Below are 26314 nucleotides of genomic sequence, written 5' to 3' on the forward strand. Positions count from 1 at the left end.
TGTCCCGGGGGGCGGAATGATTTGGGTCACTCTCATGCACACACCGCATGACACACAACCGTTGTTTACCCTCTGCAATAAAAGGGCAAACTTTGAAGATCACTAAAAACCAGACTACACTAGGTGCGGCTTCTGGCTCACTATAAATCAAACATTGCGCCCGCCGAACCGCGAACCGCCGAACCCGTGCGGCCAGTTACGAAAGGGTGATGGTTTTATTGCTGCCCGTTGACGAGGCTTGTTTAGAGACCCCTTCGCGGGAAGGTGGCCAAGACGAGGGAGCCCCAAGTATCCGGATGCTGCTCATCAAAGCGTTCTCATCTGTGGGGGCCAATGTGGGGGGTAGGGAGGGAAGGGAAGATATCTTCGGCCGAAGAAGACGCAAGTTCCGTCGTAAACTCTCACGGCGCAAAAGCAATGTTGTTATTCCTAGGGTCCTCGTGCTCAAACACGGCTGTACCTCACGGTGGCGGAGCGCGCACACTGTTTATTTACGCCGAGGCAAGCGCCGAACAACAAGACACCGTAATGGGCTGTGTGCAAGAGGAATGGAGAGATGAGTTGTACTAAACACGGTTCTAAAATTGAGGGAGTTGGCCGCGATGACGAAAGCGGCTTCTGGCTTCATTGTATACGGATTTTATGTTTGAAGTGATGCACCACGAGATGGTCGATGGGTTCGAGAGGAGCATGTTTAGCCCTGCTGGGAATGATGCACCGGATCTGAGTTATGTTTTCTTAAATTGTCTCTTGAACTGTGCAATGTAAACGAGAAGTTTATTCATAATTTTAGCGCTTCTCGACCAGATGCAATCGAGGACGTCGTGTTTGAAGCAGAAAGACCTGAGATCCCTTACCCAAAACGAGAAGAAGGGCAAAGTGGGTAAAACTAATTCCAGATCTCTTGCATCACTCGTTAGATTATGCACATCATCGTTGGGTTATTTATTTCGTGCTACGTTTTGCTGAATTTGATTTCTTCCAAACATTTCTTCGAAGTCTTCCGCGGCAAAGATGGATCATTTTTCATGAATTATAAGCAAAATGATAATTAATTCTCATTCAATCGAACTCACCCAATACAACACGGAGTGGGAAGACAAATGATCTTTTAATTTTTCTGCCCCCTTCAACTTTTCCATATTATTCCGTACGTCCATCCGCAATCGTTCAAAATATGTCTGCCCCGGGACAGAAACTCAATAGCCTCTCACATCCCACGGAACGTTCAATTAAGATCGCAGTACAGTGGCCCTGCCGCAAGGATGATATTGGCGGCAAAATATCGCTGTACAAATTGGATTTTATAGGTTTTCGTCTGTTCTAATCACTTCCTGGAATATTCTTGTTTCTTGTTGTGTTTCCTCTTTTTGTTTGCATTATTACCGACTAAGGCAGGGGCATTTTCAAGGGTGTTGTTCGGATAGCACGAGCCTGAGCGTGCTGCGGTCGCTTCCCGAAAGCTTCCAGATGCTGCACAGGAACAGCTTGCGTCATCTTTCTCTAAAAAAACAACATAGAGCAGCAGGCAGTCAGCCATTGGCCGTAATCCGACTCCATTCATTGGGAGCTTTTTTTTGTTATACTCCAACAACTTTCTTTGGAAAGATTTTGAAGAAGCCGCTCGATAAAGTTTGTCATTTTCTCGTACGTACTTGGGGGGCCGTTAGGCGACATGAATTAGTTCACTTTTTGCTTCTGTTTCGTTTCGCTCTTCCTCTTTTTCTCTCTCTGTGTGGGTGATTGAAAAGCAGCAGCTCGATATCTTTCTGCAGCCGATGGTTGTGGACTTTGCTTCCACTTTTTGCTCTAAAGTTTTCGCTCAATGCTTTTGGGGACAGGAAAATATTTGTTCCCATCGATCGGGGCTTGTGTGGGAGAAACTGATGACACACCGAAACGAGTGCCCACCCTTGGTGGTAGTGGTGTAAGGTGATTGCGCCTTCAAGTAGGCTATGCTTCAGCTGGAGTTTGTGGTGAGTTGGTTGGATAAATATTATGTCAAGTATCGCTCCCGTCCCGGGGGTCGTTTTAACGGCGAGGGAGAAGCCAAAGGCGATGTCAAAAATCCAATCAACATTACTCGTGTTTAGAAAATGATTCAGGACAGGACGATCGTGGCTAGCGTCTCCACTCGGGGAACGTTTGTCACGTTGTTAAAAACCAACCGCACCACAACATGACTGATGATGATGTGAACTATGCCACTAGTGGTACTAGCGATACCATACCCGTGGGTCAACGCTGTTTAACCAGCGCTGAGCTGGGATGGAGAACCAGAGAGAGAGAGAAAGAGAGAAGCAAAAACGCATCGGGACGTATTTTGGTGAATGATTTATAAGGGGCTGATGAAGTATGAAATGATGAAAAATAGGATATTATTCGATCCGGGTTCGATCCGGAGCCGAAGTGCAATGTCATAGCGTTTTCATAATTTACGACGCCACACACTACTGCTAGTGCTGGCTGGCTGCCTCCTGGCGGTAACCAAAGAAGCTCATTATTAGTGTTTTATGTGGCCACCAAAAGTGGCTCTAGGAGAAGGCATTAATTTTCTGAAACGGTTCGTAAAGGATGGCTTGCTGTGTGTGTGTGTGGATGTGGTAGAAATGGAAATAAGGTCATTGATTCGAGCTGAAGAAAGAGAGCAGCCAGCGCTTCGTTAACCTCGATCGATGCTATTTAAAGTTCAGCAAAGTGTGGGGCAAAACAACAAGAAATAGTTGTGGTGCGGTTCGTTTACTCATGGTGATTATTTTTGTACATATTGAAACCAGTTGTAGCGAAATTACAAATGTCTCAATTGCATTCCTTCCTTTCTTCGTATGCACTCTAGTAACCTGCTTCATTTGCCCGTGTTGCTACGGGTTTTCCACAGCGAGTGAAAAACGCCTCGCATCGATCGTAGTAGACAGTGACGGTTGACAAAGAAGAAAGCCGTTTCAGTACTAAAAGCGAAACATGGTAAGCAAAATGTTGACCATTGGCAAGTAAGTGTGTTTCGTTTCTCTTTTTCACCACTCTCTCCAACGCAAACTACAACACATTCACAGCTCCACTCGTTTCGTTAGCAGGGTTAAGAGCGAGTACACACTCACCGGACCGAGGTCGAATCGATCAGGCACCGCCAGTCCGGTGAGCCCCCGGGAAACACGGATCCCGGTGGCAAAGGCTACCGCATCGCCAGTGACTGTGTTTCAAACGTAAGCGCAAAGAAGCTAAAGTACAAATCGTTCAATTGCAGCATTACTTAACACGCTTTGTTTTTGCAGGAAAAAATGCCTTCCACGAAGGAAGCTACACGTCGGTGATGCCAAGTCGCAGCTCGGATTCGGAAGTCCAGCCGGCAAGGTGAAGGACATCAAGTATGAAGATGAGCCCGACAACCGCAACACTGACTGCCGGTGCGATCCGGAGCTGAAGGGTGACGCTACACTGCATCCCAACTGCACGTTCGTGAATGTTTGCAGCGAGCATTTGCGGAATGGTTCGCGGCGCAGATGGCATGTCGGATCACAGTGTGCGGCTGTTGGGCGATCGATCGCATTGATTGTGGTAGTAGTGGCGGTGATCGTTGTGCTGTGCAATGTTAACGTTCACACGATATACTGGTTTTTGAGGCAGCATTGGGAGCGAACGGAAGAGGATGAGTTCGAGGAAGCCACCATGTACTACGAGGAGCCGGAAGACGATTCATCGGAAAACGAACTAATTGAGCTGAATCCGAAAATGTTCGGCCTAACGGAGAGTAAGCACAACCTCAGCTTACTCGAGCTGTTGGCAATGACGCTGGAGCGTTTTTTCGGTTGGATTGGCAGTATTTTACTACCGATTGATGAGTGAGCTATTGATCGTGGTTGTTGGGTTGGTTGAAAATGTAGTGAAGAAGTACCATCATCATCATCCAATATCAAGTATGTTAAACCTCATCATTATTGGCTTATAATTTTTCAAGCAAACGTTTCGCAGTGTGCAATAATCATAATGTGAGAGCAAACGTTCGGAACGACTGTACTCAAATCAATGCTGCTTGCCGCGTAGACATTTCCGCTCCCCACTTCTCAATGACCTTCTGCAGTAATGGCCTCAACTATAAATATGGCCCGCGGTTGGTTGCCCGTTTGTTACTTCCCGTGTTGGTATCGATCGGGTTGGATTTGTTTACCGCAAAGTCCATCAGCATAACAAGCGAGCCACATCAAACCAGCCGAGCAAAAGTGGTTCATGTGGCAGCAGTGCCAGAGTGAGCTCAATGTGTACTAAATCAATAAGACCTTTCGAGTGATTATTTCTGATTAGTGCAATAACGCTAGTTGCTGTGGTAAGCGCGCTGTGGTTCCATGAAGGATTGACTGTGTTCTTCTTTGTCTGTTTGGTGGTCTCAAACCCATTTTGTATCGCCACGAGAAGAAACTGTCATCCTCCCGGGCGAGCTAAGCATAATTGTAGTCCTTCGGGGCATTCCAAAACCCACCCGATGACACGCCAAATCAAAGGTGGCAAGGTGGGTGCTGTGGTGGGCAAATTTTGCTCATCCATCTTTGCCCTGTGGTGTCCCACCCGGTGGGAGCGATGTTCTGTGCCGCATCACAATCAATCGATCCAAGCGGGAGGAGGGCATAAAAACGGCCCACCAAATCCCTCGGGTAGAGGGGGTAGAGCACATCGTGCACATTGTTCAGACATGCACAGCCAATTTGCAATCGATATCCGGTGACCGGGCGGTCCCGGTTCGTTTGTTCGTTTGTTCCGGTTAGCATTTTCGCCAATGCGGTCATCCTCCGGTACGTCGGGTGTGGTCGGGAAAAGACGCACAGGGACAGTACATGTTGGTCTACCGTTGCCCATCTGTAGCGGTTGTAGTGGCCTTTCCACACAAGCTTTCCACCGCTAATCCGATTGTCTTGTTTCCCCCGTGCCGCAGCGAGCAGCGGTGGAAGACTTAAAGCGCGGCTGCCGATGGCGAAAGATTTAAGCGTCCGTCCACTGTGTGCGACTGGTGAAGCACCAGGGCAAACATGAATGTAAATTGAATCTGAATAATTGATATCGTCTTATTGTCACTTGGCACACTTCCTGTTGTGCAGTGGGTCGAGAGGCGCTTTTTTTCTTCTTGTTATTTTGTTCGTCCTGGTCCTATTGCAAGTAAACGACCACTGCCACCACTTGGACATTGTAAAGCTGTTAGACAGTGTGGTCTGAGTGGTTTTTGTCTCGTTTGGTGTGTTTCGTTGTGAGTTTTCCCCAGTTTCTTGGCAAACCAAAATCGATAGCGTGTTGCCAGCTTGCTTGTGCCTTTGGGTCAAGCAGATTTCTGTCAGTCTCTCCGGCTGCAGCATGACAGGATCCTTCTCAGCAACAGACGCCACAGAAATGAGGTTAAACGAAACAGGCGAATTTAAAGAAGATGTCGCGTGTGCGGTTGGTCGTCTGTTGTAAAAATCAATATCAGTGCTTTTAGTTGGATTAAAGATGAGCTCTGTAAAATGTCTTACACTGCCCCAAACTACCCTCCAGCATTCTTCCGAGTAAATCCGGAAGGCAACAAACACACACACAAAGATACGACCGCGAATGTTGATGTTACATCTGCTCTGCCAATGCGTCGTCGTTGTCGACTTCGCGCTGTATCTGACACAATTCCGATACACCGAATTGTGCCGAGTTTCCGCCCGCTAGAACCGGGCTGGTGCTATTTTTATGGCGCTCTCTCTCTCTCTGTATTAAACCGCCACAGGGCAACAAACGGTCGCTTACAATTACTCGATGCTCGAAACAGGAAAGTGGGTGGTTTGTTTTGTTTTTTGGGAACGTTGCGTTGAAGAGGGGGGTAGAGGAGGCAGTTGAGGTTGGGGAAAAGGTGTTAAACCGACGCTGTTTTAGATTTGCTGCTGCTGCTTTTTTTTTGGCGGAGGCGGAGGATGATGGTGGTGATGATGGTAATGTGCTGATTAAGCAGTAGGCGAGAGGAGATAAATTAACGTCGTGCAAGAAGAGGCAACACACTTTTTGGGGTTAGCTAATCGGAGCGCGGTGATGGCTTATAGTGGGTAGAATGGTCGTATTTGGATGCGATGGGAGGAATGAATCAGTAATCAATGGCTTTTCTGTGTTTCCATAATTAGGTGAGCATAGAGAAGAGAAGTGGATGTTGATGTCACACACATGATTTGATAATTAAGCTTAGTTGGGATAACAACTGCTTAAAGATAAGTGTAAAAACGCACCCTAAAGAGATCAAGATAATGCCGTCATTAGGCTGTTTTTATTGAATCCATTTTAATGCTCTTAATGCTTGATTTTTATAGTTTTTTTCGCGGATGCAATTACATTCCAATACTTTTAAATATTATCTCTGTACGTTTCCCGTCTTCCTACCTGTTGCTTTCCCTTCCTTCTTTATCTATTCACTAATTAAACTCCCATTGTGTATCGACTTTTCACTTGGTTTTGTATTTTTGTATGCAACTCTCCTACCCAAAACCGGAAGCTATGCGCCACCGGAAACGAACGATCCGCAAACAATGGCAAAAATTAGTTCACCGAACCACAACATAATCGACGGCTGCTAGGTAGGCTGCACATCGGGAGTCACATACACACACATACAAAGTGGAAAACTGTCATAGTAGGCGAGCTTTGGTCATAGAGACACCCAATTGGGCACGTGTCCCTACCACCACAGTTGTTTCGTGTTGTTTGTTTGTTGTGGGATGGAAGGGAAAGGATGGGATGCTGTTTTTAATTCTTTTCGGGTTATTGTGGAGCTTCCTGTGACGTTGCTTTGGGGTTGTATGCTTTGGATAAGGTTTGAACAATTGAATACAGCGTGACAGCGTTCGAGCGGGAAGCGTTCACGGGAACGGAACCCGTGACAATTGGTGGCAATTAAATAAAATTCAATTGAAAGAGTTTAATTTAATTTAGTGTTGCTTCCTGAGGGTGGGAATGGGTGGGTGTTATTTTTTCGGGGCGGTAGCCGACTCAAATATACTGCCAGCGGTGCTGTTTGGTGTTGTTTGGTGTGGTACGTGATTGCAATACGTGGCGAGCGAGAGAGAGAGAGAGGGTGTGACTTTCGTTGATTATTGAATTAAATGTTTCTATCCAATGTTTGTGTGTGAAATTAAGCTCGAAAAGAGTAATTAAGCGTCGTGGTTGAAAGGTAAGTCTTTTAATTGAGAGTTGGGGAGCCGATTCTTGCGATGAAATTGTTGGAAAGCGGGAATTTATATTAATTTATAATTACTTTGGATTCTAAGAGTAGATTGCCATTTATTCTCTTATTTTTACAACACACGTTTCGCTTGATCATCACCCAAAACGTTCCATAAATATTTCACAGCTTAATTTACTTGCCCCTAAACCAGAATGAAACAATAAACATTATCTGGCACCGCAACGACCATTATTCCGTTTAAACTATCATCATCATCATCATCGTTCTTCCTGCGGTGGTAACATTCGATGGTCTGAATCATCACTCCATTTGGAATCGTTTCCCGTGGTTGTAAAACCAATATTGCTCGCTTGCGGATGTAAACCTCCCCGTCCGGATGTGTGATTCATCAGCGGTAACGGTGTCGAGCGATTGAGCGCAGTTTTCATTGTATTGTTCCCGTGTTCCCCGAGGTTGGCAATGAAAAGCGCAATCTTCGCCAGCCGCCCTTTTCCCAGGCGCACAGCTAAAGACTTGGACCGCAGTGCAGTGTGTGTGAGCGTATTAGCGCATTGTCTCTCGGTGGTAGGTTGCGTTCTCCGATCCGGTGACAAGATGTTAGTTGGTAATTTGCATATAGATTAAAACATGCTTCGATGCTGCGGGTGGTGGTGCAGTTTTGCTGCATCTTATCCATTAAGGAAGGTATGTTTCATGCGTGCAGCTTTACGACGGATCGATAAATAATAGTCGGAAGTTGTTCCTGCTGAAAGCGCTCGGTAAGCTGTTCATGTAATGACGCTATCACGCGCTATCTCACTCACTATCTGGTCCTCATCATCGACATTTCTCACTGAACTCGCACTGAACTTCGGTGCGCTCGCGGCTAAAGCGAGCTGAGTGTAGAAATAATTGAAGAACATAAATGCAGGTTTCCCCGTCAGCATTTCCACCTTAGAGCGTGGATTGAAAGTTTTCTGCATGGGTTTCCCCCCCCCCCGCCACTCCCCACACAGATCCTCTTGATCCTTTACCCCCCCCTGATCGAAGATAACATCATGCGGGTTATTACGATAAGTGGAAGCGGATGGTGCCTTTTGTTTTTAATCTCAGATTATTATTTTTATTCCGTTCTGCACAATTTTCCTGCACTTCGTGGTGGATTTTTTGCCCCCCCCCCCCTATCTTCCTTCACCCGCATGCAAAGTGCCTGTTTGCGGGTGGTTCAAATCAAAGCAAAAAAATGGGATAACCGGGCAAGCAACACGCAGGAGAGTAATGTGTTTTTATTTGCCGCCTTTTTCCGCATAGCTCACAGCAAACAGCATTGCAACCGCACAAACACACACACACAGGCACATACTTTTTCTCTCGACAAGGCCTTTCGGTTAGTGCAATTATTTTTCTTCACTACGGTTAAACTTTGCTCGTCCTTTCGCTACATCCCCGTTTGGGTGAGGGAAGAATTTATTTTCATATGTAGCCGGAAACGCTGCGGGAAAAGCTTTTTCCTGCTTCACGGTTGATGATGAGTCGCTGCTGATTGCAAGCAAATGAGCAACGAGAAAGTTCGTGTGAGTGTGTGCTGATATGTGGAATGTTTGCTTTTAATTAACAAACCTCCTGGTTGTTGTTGATATGATCTTATTTTGCAAACGCTTTTTCATATGCTTTTTTATGCTGATGTTCTTCTCTTTGAAATAAGCAAAGTTCTGCTTTCGTGGAATATCAAACAAAATTCGCAAAAAACACCCGCAAATGATGATAAATTAAGTCGTTGAAAGGAGACAGTGTATGATCCATCTTCCAAAAATACTCCCGATCACTTTGTTTCGATCGAACTCGTTGTTTCGTTTCGGGCCAATCAACCCTTTTCACCAGTTTTTCCCATTTCCCCGCCGAAAGTGTTGGCAATGAAAAATGAAGTGTTTCGTCTGCACACGCTGCTCGCTGTCTGACTCGTGCGCCACCGCCACGCCACGCGACGGCGACGACGTATTAACAGTTCGTTCTTTTTATAGCTGTCGAAGTCGAAGGGTTCGTTTTTTCATTCCATTCCAGTAGCGTACGCGAGCGGCTTTGTTACAGCGCAGTGTTTACCAGGCCGCTCTAGTTTGGGAGAGAGTGAACGTGTGTGTGAGGGTGAGATTTACGATCAGTTTCGCTTTCACGGTACCGCGTTGCGTACCGGATCGGATGATCGGAAATGAAAACTCTAGTGATTGCTTTCACTGTGGAAATTTGAGAAAGATCAGCTGTTGTGAGTTGTGCTGGAGAGTGTTTTGGGCAATAAAATCGATGAAGTGATACGGTTGTTTGGTACAATCATGAGTAACGCTTGTGGAATATTCGTTTTGCTTGGCAACAAAACGTGACAAACGAGCACAAATTCATGTTAAATCATCCTTAAGCAGCAGCATTCTTGCATCAATTAAAATGCAGCATTTTTCCAGAAACGTCCCTTTATAAACCCATTTAATTACAGCATCGCACTCGAAACGGTAATTGAACTACCACCTATCGTGCTTTACGCAAACGAATCGGTATTTTCCAATTACATCGATTCATCCAGCATGACCAGCATCTTCCTCCTTCCGAATTTCCCAATGACTGACAAACGATTGGTGTTCTCCCGTTTGTTGCAAAGAGCAATTAATTATAAATTGTTTTTTTTGCGTCCTCCCATCCACAACTCTTGATGATCTGTATCCTTGCTTTCGATCAATTGATGTTCGACATAAATGGGAAAAATTAATTAACCACGCACGATGCACATTTGCACGTGTGCGTGCGGTTGAATGATAAGCGCGTAATTCTTCACTTCCTTTTTACGAACGGGGTTGACTGGCGTTTTATCTGTTTGTCTGCAGCATGACGACAGTAGTAGTGCTGTCGGAAAGAGCAACCCAAGCAAATCAAAGAATTAAATCACACTTTGGCCAACCGTGCCACCAAATTGGCCGGGCAGGGCCTGCGAAAAGGGTCAGTGTTTCATTTTAGGTTCTAATAAATCAAATCGTTTCAGAAGAGGTTAAAGCTGAGCCCGTACTGAGCGTGTCGTTTTCGTCGTTTTCTGGTTTTGTCGATGGCCCGTACGAAAAAACTGAGCCTCGAAAAAAACCCTCCTCGAGCTTGTTGTTTTTGCCGCTCCCTCCGCTTTTCCACAACGGGGGAAGCCACAAAGATGGGACACATTACCCGGCACAACCCGGTACATGAATAAACATTTTCTGTGGTGTCGCCCGTCTGTTGTCGGTACGCTGGAAGCGCTGCGAGCAAGTGAGCAAGAGCGATGCCACCGGCGATGGTTTTTGCTCACAAAAGTGGTTTGATTTTATTTTTGGAAGCGTTCATGTTTCTTGATGTTCTTTGGGGGGACGGTGTTTTTTTTTGGGGGGGTTTGAGGTGAAACGTTCGGTTTTGGGTGCAAACACTCGAGAGTTCCCTTGCTTATGCTGCAGTACAGTGGGCAAAGTCTGGCATGCAATTGCACGAACCAAAAAAACGGGGTAAAGGGATGCGGTTCGGGCAGGTTCTCTTCTGTACCGGACTACCGGAAAAAGGAAACAACGACAGACGATCGTTTTCCATGTGTCAGTCAAGGACGCTATGCTAAATCGAAACCCTCCTCGAAACAACGCGCGCCGGGGGAAGAGGGTTGTGGTAGAAATCGAGTTTCGATTCGATTCGACCGACGACGTCAGATCGAATTTATATGCAAATTACCACCACTCAGCACTGACCGGGATGGGAGGGGTGTGTTTTCGGCAGTGGCGAAGGCGACAGCAGTGGGACAGGATCAACTGAGGCAGAAAGAAATGTGTCCAGACGTTTGTGTATCGGATTTTCTTTCTCCTTAATCTGTATCGGTAGGGTGGGAGAGGAGAACTGTACAGCTTCAACCTCTCAATGGGACCTTGTCCGGGGAGGAGCTTTTTGGAGTGCAACAGCATGAGCAAATCAATCAAAGGAATTCAAATCCAATTTAAATTCAAAGTCCTGCTAGTTACCGGGTTACCGGTTGGTCCCTGTTACAAGCGAGCGAGAGTTCCTTCCGGTCTCCGGACCGGAGGTGTCGGTCAATTAAGCTCGTACGTTATTGTGTTTTAAAGTTTGGGATGGGGTAAAGTTTTGTACCTTGGCGTTGACAGTTTTTGGGACTTGGGATTTTGTGCTTTTGTGGGAGAGGAACTTTGGGACGTAGTTTTGGGTGTCTGAGAGTTTGGGAGTTTCTGAAGAGAGTCGTATGGGTCAGTTATCGATTCGAAATTGCTGAAGTATGTATGAGAAATTGTTCAGGTGGAAAGAAACTAGTGAAGTATATAAATAATTCAAGCACTGTTATGGATGGTTCGAACAAATGCGTGCTCAGCGCCTGAATGTATGCAGTTTAGTAACACCGAATTCGTTACTGAAGATTCTCAAGGACATAATGAAGACATTGCATAATTTTAGGCGTAAAGTATCATTCTTACTGTTTCAAATTATCATGATGCTTCCTTTTTCATAATACGCGTTGTGTCTTTTCCATAGAAAGCTCATTTCAAAAGCGTTTTTAGGTTGAAAAGTTTCGAAAACCATTTCCCTGTTTACAAAGAATGATGATGAATGGATTGGCCGGGCCGCAACGACAACTTGTTTGTGCACGAGATTAATGAAGAAAGATTCGGCAGCGATTCCCCACAAACAAGGCAGAGCCTGTCAGGCATATTATCTTTATCCATGCTCTAGATTGCCCGATAAATAGAGGCTCCATTTTCCAATGAAAGTAAAGTTTCAACAGGAAATGGAAACTGGCGCACCGGCAAAAGCCGTTGTCCCCGGCCACCAGCCTTCGGGCGAGTGGCTGTCGTACGCTGACAAACAACGACAAATAATGGGCCAACCCAATGGCCCAAACGACAACGAAATTGGATATTTCAATTCCAAACCAAGCCAACTGGTAGGTAGGTGGAAAGCTGTTAAGATCTAGGCCCGTGCTAGGACACATGCTGGATTAAGGCAAGGGAGATGGGTGCTTTCTCAACGAGCTGCCAGGAGAGTTGGGTTTGATATTTGGCTGGATTTAGGTACGGAAATGGAAATGGGAGTTTCTCCGTTACAATCCGAGCAGTGCGTACCGATAGAAACGCACCGAGTTACAGCAACACAAGTCCCAGGTGGTGTTTAAATTGTTTTGTTTCGTCGTCACCGGGTGCCAAAGAAAAGCCTGTTCTGAGTGGCGAGGCAAAAAGAGTTATGTTTATTTAATATATCTTTCTAGGGAGCTGGTGGTGGCGGCGAGCTTTAGAGAGCACGACCCAAGCAAGAATGTGGTGTTGGAAGGGGACCGGAAAAATAGAAATATTTATGCCATCGAACCGGAACGATCGTTACGTTGTGCGAAAATGGCAAACCGTGTGTCACCCGTTGGCAGGGGCAGCTAAAAGCCTGGGAAAATGAAACGGAAATCCGGCTCGGATCAGTGATAATGTGTGGCTTGGTGGGGGAAAATGGATGGTAAAATGAGACGATCATCGTGAGAGCGGTTGGCGTGTCAGTTGGTGTTGGTTTGATTAATGATTGCGATCGTCTGGGAACACGCCAAATAATTTAGCATTTTATTTTTTATCAAAGATGTTTTAGTGTTAATCATTATTTTCATAAGAAAATATAAGATACTTGAGAAGATAAATTCTTAACTTTTTGCAACAGTTCTCCTCACTATGAGAGTGAAGCAAAAAGGGGGAATCGATCGGCGCGTGGTATCAAAAAATAGAACATGCACCCGAACTTGCGGATGTTTAATGGAAGATTGTTCAATCGGTGGAAAGGAAAACAACAACCTCTTCCTCTTCCTCCTTCCTCGGCGCCAAGATTGGATCTTCGGCCGTTACAGTGCAAAGGTGATGGCAGATTTTCACGGGAAAATTTATGCCATCGTAAATGGTGGCGAAAGATGCTGAACTCCAGAAAGCAAGGAAGCGAGTGAGGTAAGCAAATTGAGTTTGTGACCTTGTAAGCCTCGATTTCTTACCCCGCCTCAAAAAAAAAAAAAAAAAAAAAAAACGAAGGGTGTTGATGAACTTTTCCCCTTTATTTTTGGCCCAATGTGATGATAAATAACGAGTGCTGGAAAAGGGCCTATCTGAAAAACTGTCAATGAAAAGCCGTTGAAAAGCCGTGGCGATAGGGCGTAAGAGAGTGTTTTCTGCCCTCGAAGGAAGAATCCATTATCTACCGACGGTGTGATGATGCGTTGCGAGTTCAATTACCCCCCGTGTGTATCTGGTGTGTTGGGATAAACCAACAAAAAGAAAAGTACAAACATCTCTTTTTTCCGAAATTGTGCTGCAGTTTTCCATTCCACACGCTCGGCGATGGATTGATGTTGTTGCCGGGTGCCTTATTTTCGTGCAGCCCATTGTCGTGTTACATTTATTCTTTCGGTTCGGTTCCGTTCTATTCTTTTTTTCTTTCCACGCTGATTGGGGCGAAAACGTCCACCGTGGTACCGAATTTTCCCCGAGTTCAATCTTGGGTGGGTTTCGATCGGCGGCACATCCGCGGGATTTGAATTGCAAATGGTCGTTTCGCTGCATAAAGCAAAGTCGTGTATGCGCTCAATACGCTTGGCGGCAGCAGGCACAGCTGATGGACATTCACCACCACCACCACGAAAAACACGTACAGTCACTTTGAAGATTGGGAAGCAAAGGGCGGGATTTCCATCCAAAATGTGTGCTACCTTCAGTCTACAAGTGCAACAAAAACGGGAAAAACAAAACAACGGAACAATCTGGTGGTAATCTGGTCCAGCGTGCTGGAGTTATGTTGAAGCGTGGTGGGTTTGAATGATTCATCGAATTGTTGTACAGCATGTGAGTGTGTTGTGTTGTATGGTGTTAAAATGAAAATTTCACTCCCCCGGTGTGGGGATTAACTTCATTAAATCCATGGCAAACGATGGTTTTAGCTTTCGGTGGCCCCGTTCTAGCGCTCCGGCGAGCCGTTGTGAGCATTTGTTTATTGTGGATTTAGGTGGAAAGTGTTAAAATGATGGGAAAGAATGGAGAACAATCGTTTGGCAGGCGAGACCAGTTAGGCATGTAGACATTAAATGCATTGATTCACTATTGATTGGGGAAAAAAGATATTTTTTTCTTGTTGAAGGGAATATCTCTTTATTAAAAGGGAATTATGATCGTCAGGAATGATCACTGTCTAGCAAGCCGTTATGCCCTTTGTTGCCTTTGCTTAAAGTCTTTCAAAAAATTCATTCTAACTCCTGAATGTGCCATTGTTTTCTTATGGTTAAATTGTACAAAACAACACAACATTTCTTGGAAGTAACGTACCGTTTTGATTTGTTAAACACAGCGAACGCAGTTTGAATCACAATGAGCTTCTCGTTTTTTTTTTGTCGTATCTTTTACATTCCATTTAACACTTGGAACTCCCTTTCGCCTTCACTTCACCTGAAACACCATCACCTTTAATTGCTTTCGCGATTTTGCTTCCATTTTGGCACATTTGCATTGCTTTCACGCGAATCTTGTCTGGTCGAATTTAGATAAATCTTTTCGACTTTACACACACACACATGCACACACACACAAGCACGTCTTCCCACCGCTTAATGGGTTTTGTGCCGGAGGGACGATCCCTGTACACGAAACACATTCAAATTAGATACTTGAATCGCTGTTCGCCTTCAAACAAACCTTTGCAAGCGGTGACCTTTTCTTCAGCTTTAGCACCGGAAAAATCACACTCAACTCAAGATCGTAATCGGGTCTTGCCACTCGTACCAGGGAAGAATGCTTTAGCGCAATCACACACATACAAACACACTTAGCCACCAGGCAAGAGAGGAGGTTGTAAGGTGTTTGAGAAAAGGGCGTAAATGGTTTTAATTACACAGCATAACCGGGGGGGTGCAAATAGTTTTCCACATGAGCTCGCCGTAATTGCGCCTGAAGATGGTGCCGGGTCAGATACAATAAATGGTTTCCGAGGAGGTTTCCGTGTCATAATTACACGGCAAGCGTGTAATTGGTGCCGGTCGCTCGCTTGTGCACTGTTGTTGGCTTCGTGCCGAAAGTGAAACTTTTGTTGAAACAATGGATTAAAAGGGGGAGAAAACCAGCAACGGGAGCTTTTCAAGGCGAAAAAAGTTAAAATTGAAAGAAAAAGAGGGAGAGAAAACAAAGGGAGGGTTGTAAAAGAAAAGCAAAGAAAAATGTGTGCCAGAAGAGCAGGGATAAATACCGTCTATGGCAAAAGGTTCAAAAATTTGCACCCCAAAATTGAACACAGACACAGACAGCAAAAAGAAAAAAGAACCCTGTAAAAACACACGCACACGGTACCTAATACCTCCATTATTCAACCGTTCGTTAAGGAAACGAGATTAATTAAAACGATGCCTTTGATGTACTGCAGGCGGATCTGACGGAATAATCTAATTAACCGGTCTGATACTGGAGGCTAACGGCCACGGAGGCTAACGAACCAACTGGGGCAACAAACAACACCATCTCAGCCACAACACAACGCACGCGTTCCCGTACGCACTGTTTTGCTGAAGGTGCTTTATTTATGCTTCTTTTGCGCAATTTTTAAACTTTCAAACGGTGGTAGCACTACGAGGCGGCAGCATATGGCCCCGGCCACGGGGTGGTGTGATGCATGTATGGGGAAAACAAACTTCACTCTAATGTTGTGTTCAATTAACACCATTTCGGCGCTAAACGTCGGGTGGAAGGAAGGAAAAAACACACACAATCGCACGTCCAGTAACGGTAACGGTTTTTCGGGATGTTTGATGGGTAATTTTCCCACCCCAGGGGGTGGGGGGGGGGGGGAAGAGGGCACAGCAAAATTTAGCCGCATCACGCATCCGATCACATGTGCTGGAGAAACGGGAAGTTTGAGTTGCAGATGATCAGCATGTTTCGTGTTGCTCCATTTTTACACACAATGATTATTCATTTAAAATATTAATCTATTTTTTTCCTTTTTCTAATTAATTATTCAACGTTACTATCTTCACTCACTCACTGTGTGTGTCACCGTCCTACCCGAAACTCCCGGAGGGTTGTGTTGTGTGCGAACGCGGTCACGATTTGGCACCGACTAACAGCGAATTTTACGCTTTCCGCGTTTCAAATTCACTGGCGCACCCGTTGCAAGATACGCCAGACCGTGGAGCCGAGGAAGCTACGGGGCAGAGACATAGAGAAGAAGTGGAGAAGAGGAAAACAAGGCTAGAATAACATCCCTGCAAGCGCATGCCGTGTTTGTGTGTGTGTGTGTGCGCGCGATAAAAGGAAGTCAATGCATTGCCTGCTCTTTCTGGCGCACGCTTCGTAACGCCGCAAACGGTGCCGGAAAGCCGAAGTGGAAAAGGTAAACAAGAGCCGAACGGCTGACAGCCACGGCTATAATGACAGTCGTGCCATCCGGCATTGTGTTGTTGAAGTGAGAGAAAGAGCTTGCTCTCTTGCTCGCACGGTTTCGACAAACTGTTGAGTGTGCTGGGGGGAAAGTTGTACCGACGGCCAGGCGCCTCCACTGACAGCACGAAGCAGCGCGTGATGCTGTGAGTTGCGAGAGCCTGGAGCGAGCGGTTGCGCTCGCTCTCTTTTTGTTCGCTTTGTTGGTGAGTGCAAAAAAGAGAGCGAACACTTATCGTTTTGCTCGTTTGAATCGTTACAGCTATTTGAATGTTGGAAGCGTTTGAAATGACGGTTTGCATCGCATGCAGAGTTTTTCTTGACACAACATACGTGTCGTTTTTGAAGAATATTCGAGTAAATTTGGAATTTTCTCGATTTTCTTCAGACATAATGAGGCAGTCTGTAATGATGGCAATTTAAATTTGTATTAGAAGTGTTGTATAAAATTGTACAGATCATATGAAGGGGTCTAATCTTACAAACATTATTTAAACGAAACGTTTAGTAGGAATTTTTAGAGTTTTTATTGTCTGTAAATACATTTGTTATGCTAAAATATTCTAAAATACATCACTGTCCCCTTTAAATCAACATTCAATTATTGGTGCAATTTTCTGTCGCTATGATCGCTGTGAAGAAGAGAATAGCAACAAGCTGCACTGGTATTCCCGGTAGGCTTAGTGTCGATTGGCACGATTCCGAAATCAATTAGCCACTAATCAAACAGTTGACACCTTTATCGAAACCGCACAGTTTTATCGATAAAACAGGAAGCCCGGTCAATGAATCGTTAATAATAATAAATTATCACTACTGTGCAAATAATACCACCACCACTAATCGATTATGTTTTCGTGGGTGAAATGTTACCAGCAGCAGCACTACTATTTGTTGCACGTTGAGCTTATTTGTATTGCAAAAATTGGTTTCCCATCAGCGTGAAGTCAACTTTTTTTTTATACCCTAACACGTGTGTGGGTGTGTGTGTCTAAAGGAAACACGGAAGCAAACCACTTTACCTCTGCTCTCTAACATGTCAATGGCCGTTGATTGAGTTTCTGCCAACGTTGGGTGTAGTTTTTTTTTTTTTATTTTGGTTCACATCTCGCCAAAACCAGAAAGAAAGAAAAGCAATAAAAACCATCGTTACATCTATTTGTTTACGAGCATGGCGAGGTCGTACGCGGAATGGCCTTTCCCCTATGGCTACGCTACGGGTCCGTTCGATTTCACTCATTCATTCAAGCGCTCCGAGGGCAGCAGCGCTGCGAGGGAAAAAGGTTGTTCATTAATCATTTTCTTAAGTTGGCTCTGTAAATAATAGTCGTTCAAACAAGCTGGTCGGTCGATTTGTGTGCGCTTGGCTTCGGCTCGGGGTGCAGGGAGCAAGCAGCGGAAGCACTTGGCGCCTTATGGTGCTATAATCAGAACCGGAAGTGTTCCCGTTTTGGGAACGGCTTGGGGGTGATTGCTGAACGTTGCTGAAGCGATTTATCTGAAGCGTTGGAAAGGAGGCTTGATTTAGTGGTGGTAAATGTTTGAAAAGCAAGGAAATGGAACATTTAATCGAAACTAAAGCGTATAATAACCAATTCATCAAGCTGTTTTCTATTATTCGGGTCAAAAGAATCAACAAAAAAGATTGTGTATTCAATGCGAATTCCATTGCTCTTTGTGTGCAAATGTCACATCCATTTGTTTTCGTACGCTCATTGAGGTGATTTCCGTTTTAATTGAGAATTGACACACAAAGCCCGGTAAAAAATAAACTCTCCTATTCAACAGGTATGAGTGCGAGTGTTATGAGTGCCTTGAACACGTCATGTCAGAGTTTTCGCACGTGCCACTCTAAAAATAATGAGCATCGACAAAAGCTGCAAAGCTGGTTTCACTTCCTTATTTATTACATTGCGCCATTCACCTGCAAAATGGAAATGTATAGCTTTTGGTACGGGTTTTTTTTGCAAAAAATAAAAAAAATAAATAAATTGCAAAAACAAGCACCTACGGCGAGAGTTTTAAGTATCATTAATGTCACCATTTGGATGGGTGGACGGGCGCAGAAGAGTTGTGGAGCAAAGTTCTGCCTTTCACGAATTGCGCTCGTGTGTGTGAATTATGTCTTGGCAAGATTGTTTCCTCCCCCCAATGGTAGCGGGGGCGGGGGGGGGGGTTTCGGTTACACACAGAAGCAAACAGCGAGTCTGCAATTAGCGCAAAAAGTTTAATCATATTTTTTGCACTTTCGTAGAATAACTTTATCGACTAATTCAAACACACATACATTTGTGGCGCGGGAAAGAAGCGAAGGCTACAAGATAATCGCGTGTAAAAAAGACGATCAACCATAGCCACAGAAAAAAAACGCGTGAGTGTGTTGCTTTGACCGTGTGCACGGGAGCGCAAAAACGAAACAATTTACCAGACGCGCAAAACCGAGCAGGAGACAATAAACATAAATTTGCAAACTTTTGCACGCCGCCGCCAAACAAAGGAAAAAGTTGTTACAATCGCATCACACACACAAACAATGGGGGGTGTGTGTGTTTTGTTCGGCTTTTTCTTCACTTACCATTCCACTGCTGTTGGGGAAAATTCTTCAAGACTCATAAAAAAAGAAAAGCTTTCCCACCCCTTACAGCGCTCCCGTTGGGCTTCAACTACGGCTAAGCCTTTGGAGTATGACGATCATTATGAATTTTAACGATAGTCGTAGCCCACGCGTAATCGTTGTTTTTCTTTGTTCGCTCTCTCGCTCTCTCACTCTCTCACTCTCCCTCGTAGCTCCTTCTTTTACACACTTCTCAATTGTGCCAAACAACAAGTGCATACAGCGCGGGGCTGTACTACTTCACGCGGCTAACACTTTAAGGGCGCACCTGTAAGCAAGCCGGCCAACGGTGGCTACGGTGTTGGCCTAATTAGAAAATCGTCATTAAAATGCAACCAGTAGTACTAGTGGCAGTAGCAGCAGCAGTGGGCGCTATTCGGTGAGAAAATGCTCACCTCCTTTTGGCACCCTCTTCCACGCTTTTAGGTACTTACCGGTCCTACTATTAGAAGAGCCGTTGAAGCCGTTGTGCATTGCAATTGTTGCGCTCAGTTGGGGGTTGGGGGGACTTTTTTGACGAAACATCAGCCATACCAACTGGATGAAACGAGGGCACAAGCGAAATGGAGCGAGAAAAACATTCCACACCAAAGTGGTTCATTCGGGACTGGAGCACGTCCGTACGACGACGACCACTATGAGAAAATGTTGACCTTCTTGTCAGCTTCATTTGGAGGATTTGTTGCTTGCTGCCGAGCATTTTTTTTTTCTTTTTTTTATATAAACCAACTGTTAATATTTCTTGTTCCGACACTTTTGCTTTCGGCGTTTTACGAGCGTGGCTTTGGGATTGTGCACGGGAAGGGTGTAATTATGGGCGCAACCGGTCGTAACCTTGGAAAATAATGAATTCTACTCAGTGCATTTGTACTGGCGGGATAGCGGGAAATGCTATGCCTTTGGGAAAAGGGTTGTGCTGGAGGATCGTAAAATTATCCTGCTCATTAACTGATGAGCACACTGTGTGTGTGTGAGCGTATTTCTGAAGCTGATCTACTACGCACATTATAAATTGGAGGACACTGTAGAAGCAAGATTTAAAAGACGCGTCCTTTATAAATTGAATAACCGTTTAAACACGTGTTTTGTGCGTTAAACATTACAATCGTTTAATTTTGCCACATCCAGTTTGTATCGTTTTACTTTATCCCAATTTAACGTCCTCACTCGAGTTGACCGGTTTTTCGAATTTCCGTTTTTGTTCCATGCCCTCGGTCCTTGCTCGTGACGCTAATCCGTTGAGTTACCGTTTCCGGCCATCGTTAGCGAAAATGGTCACCGTTTGTGCGCTGATTGGCTGAACGGCAAGCCAGTGAGAGCACACCAACCGAGGGTGAGGTGAGCCGTTGTGCATCCGGGGGAAGTGGTTTAATTAATTGAAGATCGAAGCAAATGATCCACCATAACCGAGGGTTTAGCGAACAGCGAGGTGATAAAATCAAACTGCATATGCTATAAAAGGGAATTATCGTTAGCGGTGTTCACAGCTGCTTGGTAGCGTAGTTGAGCGGTTGAAAACAGTTCAAAACTCACCCATTTTAATTGATTTATATTGATGAGCGTGGTTGCTCGATGTAGAACAACTTTGAGGCGCTTATTTGTGTTTTTGTTTAAAGGTAACGGGCAAGATTAAAGGAGAATAAATCAAACACCACGCAGGAGAAATGATACCCCTATATTATTGAGCCTTTTTTCTATCCTTTTTGCCCCCCTTCCCCTGGAAGAACGTCAGCAGAGTGATGAAATACGCCTTCGTCATAGAACTGCAACTGCGGCTAGCTGTGGGGAAAGCCGAACATAATGCCAAACCCGTCTGGAACGAGTTTCTTTTCCCATTTTTGTCCTATTATTGAAAAGCATGAGCAGCTCAAACATCATCAATCATACACCCGGCATCCGGTAAGCAAGTGAGCTGCAGAAGCAGGAGCAAAAAAACTCAACTCTATACAACTTCTCAACTACTCCTCAACTCCCATCCCAGCTGGCAGCAGTGCAGAGAAAAGGAGGGCGCACACTGTGAAACGAAAAGTATCCTCGAGAAGGAGTCATTTTTTGTCGTTAAAATATCGGTCCTCGTTGGGATTGATTCGTGTGCGGGGTTGAGATTTCTGCCACCGAGCGCTTGTTGAAGCATCATCGACTGCAGCACACCATGTTTCGAGCACAATGGGCAACGCTCATGTGTGAGGCGTGCCCCGGGTTGATTGTGTAAGCTGCTGTACAGCGCGGTACAGCAGCTTGCCCATCCCCACCGGCCATCCAAGCTCTGCGCTTGTGATTATTATAAAAACATCCCAATATTTCATCATCGTTTACGCCGGCATAGAACGGGCAGAATGGCGAGCAGAATGGCTTAGCCGTCATGCGTTACGTTATCATCAATCTGTACTGTACTTTTTGTATTCGCACGGAGTAAGCATAATATTTCTTATTGGCATACACACATACTCACGACCACAAACCACAGTGGCTGAGTCGTTCCCCTTACCGTGCAGTTCCGTTTGCCGCGGCTAAGCGGTGGGAGAAAACTTTATCTCAATATCGACTTTTCCATCTCCAGCCCCGCCGAAACTGTCATCTGCTCTGGCACTGGATGTAGCAAGTTTCAATTTCGTTCTATCGACCACGACTACTGTGTGTGTGTGTGAGTGTGTTTGTGTGTGAGAAAGTAATCGGAACCGCGTGGCTTTGTCGGCGAAAGATGGATAGATCGTGTGTGCGACGCAAGCAAATCGCGGGAAATTCGATACACGCAGCCAACACAGACGCAGCAGCAGCGCATTATTATTTGCCAATTCTTCGACTTTGACGATCATCGTGCCCGGGAACGGATGAAAAATGATAACGATTATGCTTATTGTGGGTGATCTGTGTGTGTGTGTGTGTGCGCGGGATGTAGATGTGTACAAGTGGTGGTGGTGTATGTGTGTGTTTGTTGAGGTTTGTCAATGATAATCATTTATTCTATCAATTTCCATTTGCTGAGTGTGGCTTTTAGCAGCTGGCTTAGGGGAAGATTGGAGAAATAACGGTGCACAGCTGGAAAAGCGGTTCTAATCGTTTCTATCCGAAGCGAGAGCGAATCGAAATGTAGAGGAAATAAGTGAGGAATATTGTTATTTTAATATAAAATTAATAAACATCTAATGTTGAAGTAAATAAATTCATTTAAATATATTTTTTCATATTGTTTTTGCTTGAAATAGAAATACGCCTGATATTATGCAAACTTCAATACAAGGCCTCCATTACTTCACCTGCAGAGGGTTAATAAAGGCTTGAAAGGCATTTATCATAATTTATTATTCCTAGAACTGTATTTTGAATTTCGATTGAAATGGTTAGACTTTGTTCATCTTTTTTTTAGGTATTTTCAAAAATTCATTTCATATTGTGTATTATACCAAGATAAACCATATCACACCTGTTTCCCTGAAACCGATTGTACAAAAATGCTGCTATCAAATAACCGTACATCAAAGCTGATTCTATAGCTGCGATGATATTGCGTCCGCTCAAATCGTAACGCATCGCGAGCTAGATGGAATGTGTGATATTAACCTACGAGATCGACCTCAATGCAGCATGCACACAAACAGTAGTAGGTCACACAACCTCGTAGCGATTTCCGCACAGCAGGTCCTATGGATTGATGTAACGCTTGCGGGTGGAAATGGCATACGCTTGCTGTGTATGGAAATGTGCGCTCCATCTAGCATGGACAAAGGCAAGGGACGGTTCGCTGTTCGGTAGAATGTCGGTGGCATATCGGGTGCATGCACAGAGGGATACGCATTCATGTTTTACGATGTTTCATTATTAAATTCGAAGAAATAGGAAAAATCGAGCGCAGCATGTGTAGCGAGTACCCACACAACGTTGTGTAAGCGATAACAGTGAAGCACTTCAACCGATGGAATGCTGGATGAGATCTATTTGCGTGTTTTGTACATTCACTGCAAAGTAAGAGCGTTCATTAGAAACCACTTTTACCTTGAGAAGTAACCGTTTTTCCAGAAGTGGATGTCAATAATTTCGTGATAAATTTAAATTCAACTCATTTCCTCATCAAACGGCGACGGTGCGCACTTGAAATGTGTGTTTGATGTTGTGCGTTTTCCAACCCACCTACAATTGCATTTCCCACGAATGTGAAGTGTCTGTTTTCATTTTCGGAAGAAACCTTTTTTCAAATTCACCATAAGCACTTGTGTCAAGAAGTTATGTTACTTTTGGCGCTGTATGTTACATGCCTGTCGTGACTCCTGTCGAGTGGTTTTCCTCGGGGGTTAGGGAGGGTGGACAACATTTGAAAGAAGCGGTGTATCTCAAATATATCAATTCCATTCCGGCCTGGCTGGTGGGCGAAGGGAATAATAAAAACTAAGTTATTGATTTGAAGCCACCGAAGCATTCTGTGCCGGCACTTGTGGGTGCTTCATTCGATTTTCGGAGCCGTTATCTTCCCACTTGACGCCTCAGCACAAAGAAGCAAAGCACCGTGATGCGAAAACGGGGAGAGCAGTGGAACGGTTCGGCAGCAGCATCTGGTAGTCATCTTTCGATTTATTACCGAAAAATACGGACGGAAGTTGCCCTTGCCCGTAGCCGTCCAATGTTCCGACCAACTCTGACCAAAGGACGGAAGGTGAACTGACCGTATGGATCATAAATTTTCCCTATTAACTTCATTACGCATCATGCTTGACCGAATGTGCGTCGGAGTGGAAATAAAGCACATTCCTGCCGTGCATTCTGCCGTCAGCAGCGGAGCATTCTTCGTGTGTCCGAGCGGTGTGCGTTAGCTGGGTGATGATGGTAGGTGTTTTGTTGCGGTGACGTGCGTTTCGACTTCCGTTGCCGTGGTGAGATGTTTAGTTCAATGGTTTCTTTGACTGTTTTGTGTGATTGTGAAACTGTTCTAGGTAAGTTTATTTGGTTTCAAGAGCACCACCAATAAAGAACTCTTTCATCCCGAGCAGGTCACAACTTATGGTTGCATTAAGTTAAGGTTAATGGCTGGCTAGACGATAATTTTAGAAACCCATTGGATAGGATCATAATCTGATTAAAGTTGGTTAAGCCTACACATCAACGGAATAATAGTATAATCGCAGCATATTTAGGTATTGGTTTGACAAATATACAAGAAAATTGAATGAGGCTTTGTGGAATTAATCTAGTCGTGCATTTTGAAATCGTTTCTAAAGGTTGGAAAAATCAACTTAAAGGGTTTTTCAGGTGTTCTCATAGTTGTGGGACACTTCCTTGACTCTTTCTTATCGGAAGTGTACTTCATATGATGATAATTGAACTCCATGGCATCCTATTTGGACAGGCTCCTTGAAAAATCCTATTGGATTTGTCCAACAAGGATGCTGTAGAGTCGAGTTCCCATTACATTAAGTTCAATTCACGTAAGAAGGAGTCAATAAAGTGTTCCACAGCTATGAGAACTCTTGGAAAACCCTGTATATAAAACCTAGAGCGTCTCAATATACGCAATTTTGAATGCTTTTAGAATCAACTTAGTTGCTTCATAGTAACTGAACGGCATTTATAAAGATCGTTATAATACTTACTGGGTTTTCAATAGCCGAAAATCAGTTATGGAGACGATGAATATAAATCTGTTGCTTTTCGTAAAGTACAGCCCTTACTGATTTATATACAGACACATTAAAATGTATTTAATTCCACCAAAGTTCGTCCAAATACGTTTCATACGATCACACACTGAATTTGCAGGAGAATTTCTACAGCCTGTGAAAAAGAGTTTATCGTATAATTTGATTTTGCACCCTAAAAACTTGTTAAATGGTGCAAAAGTTGTGGTTTGCATCCAGCTCAACGTAATGAAGAGTGTTCCCACAAGAGAGACAGACCCCGTTTCGAACCGCAAACGCCACCTCCCAACCCCGTTTCGGACTCCGGTAATGATAATAATCGCGAATGGAAATTAGCGTTAATGAGAGTTGATGCAAGTTGAGTTCGGGCTGGGTAGCAATAATTACCAGGGGTGGTATGATGTTGCTCTCGCCCGTTGGAAGGAAAGAAGCGGAATTTACTCAAGGGTGGGATTTTTTTTTGTTAAACACCATTTCTCCACACATGAGCTTTCAATGCCCGTTAGCATTGGAGAAGATGAGTACTTCAAATTTCATCCCGTGCGTGCTCTCCTTCAGTCCGGCTTAAAGACTGGATGTGATTAAGGATACGAGAATTTAAAGCAATTTAATTAATTATACTTTCATTACGATGCTTCTTCACTTGCCACTTGCAGCATATTCCCTTTTCGGTATGGCGTGTACTCACCATGTGTGAAATTGCTGTGCTACACACTTGCGATCGGAAAGTGAAGGAAAAGCGATCCACGAATGAGAGAATTATAGAAGAAGAAAATAAAACAAGTACATAATTCATTGCACCCCATCGACAAACTGTTATCTATACCGTGGTACGCTTATCATGCTTTGGGGAAGAACTTGATGACATCTTGCCATCACCGCTGGAGCGCACAGCTAAGTGCCTGCCTGTTTTCCACATCATTTACTGATTAGTTTGCTTCCCGCTTTACGCCAGAGCAAAATGAAGTAAAATCGTAGTTGCAGTTGTTTTTTGTTTCTTTACTCTTTTCCACACACCCACCAGCTTTCTCAAAGTGGCAATTAAAAACGCTCATTAGTTATTCATTTTGTTTCATTATTTTTTGCACAATCGTTTACTTGTTTTTTGGTGCGGAAGTGTGCTTCCACTTTTCTTTGCTTTTCTTTAAGTATTACAGTAGTTTTGTGTTTTTTTCTCTCTTCAGGTTATGCGTTTCCGTTTTCGGTGCCCTTGTTGTTGTGTTTTTTTAATGTTTTGCATGTCTGTTGGTTTGTGTTCCACCTTTGGTTGTACAACAGATTGTATTTATGTTAGTATGGCTCTGTTTTGCACTCTCTTAGCAGCGTAGTGATTTTGGATTTTTAGTTGTTTTGTGTAGTTTTATGTATGTTCTAAAATATGTATTTCTTGATTACGTGTGGTATGGTTTTATCTCTCTCTTCTTCTTCTTTCACTTCGCTTTGGACCTTACATATGTTTAGTGTATGCTTGTGATAG

The 26314-nt window shown here is 44.4% G+C and overlaps 2 protein-coding genes across 8 annotated transcripts in view; one reads left to right on the top strand and one right to left on the bottom strand.

Annotated features, from left to right (window-relative positions):
- Window positions 1–16337, bottom strand: part of LOC120956488 (potassium voltage-gated channel protein Shaw) — a 56872-nt gene extending 40535 nt beyond the window's left edge. Inside the window, exons 1-2 of one of the 6 annotated variants that reach the window (XR_007452524.1) lie at window positions 16198–16336; window positions 14497–14804 (exon numbers count right to left, since the gene is read on the bottom strand). The gene's annotated coding sequence lies outside the window, so the exon portion shown is untranslated. Of the gene's footprint in view, window positions 1–14496; window positions 14805–16197 lie in introns of all 6 variants that reach the window. The other 5 variants (XM_040377979.2, XM_040377978.2, XM_040377980.2 and 2 more) reach the window with 5 other exon arrangements.
- LOC120956490 (uncharacterized) lies at window positions 2329–3929 on the top strand. Of its 2 annotated transcripts, none has more exons than XM_040377985.2 (3): window positions 2329–2990; window positions 3072–3203; window positions 3273–3929. In XM_040377985.2, the coding sequence occupies exons 1-3, from the start codon at window positions 2962–2964 to the stop codon at window positions 3841–3843; spliced, it is 732 nt and encodes a 243-aa protein (XP_040233919.2). In that variant the 5' UTR covers window positions 2329–2961; the 3' UTR covers window positions 3844–3929. The 2 variants fall into 2 exon arrangements, with proteins under 2 accessions (XP_040233919.2, XP_040233920.2); XM_040377986.2 differs by having other exon boundaries at window positions 2959–2990; window positions 3075–3203.
- Window positions 16338–26314: the final 9977 nt, after the last annotated feature.

Source organism: Anopheles coluzzii, chromosome 3 (genome assembly GCF_943734685.1).
Source record: "Anopheles coluzzii chromosome 3, AcolN3, whole genome shotgun sequence".
NCBI classification, from domain to species: Eukaryota; Metazoa; Arthropoda; class Insecta; order Diptera; family Culicidae; genus Anopheles; species Anopheles coluzzii.

Bases quoted from the DNA above. Each gene is read 5' to 3' on its own strand.
- LOC120956490 (XM_040377985.2), top strand. From the start codon at position 2,962: ATGGTAAGCAAAATGTTGACCATTGGCAA. The intron at 2,991-3,071 runs GTAAGTGTGTTT...TCGTTTCGTTAG, and splicing joins AAAATGTTGACCATTGGCAA to CAGGGTTAAGAGCGAGTACA. The intron at 3,204-3,272 runs GTAAGCGCAAAG...TTGTTTTTGCAG, and splicing joins CCAGTGACTGTGTTTCAAAC to GAAAAAATGCCTTCCACGAA.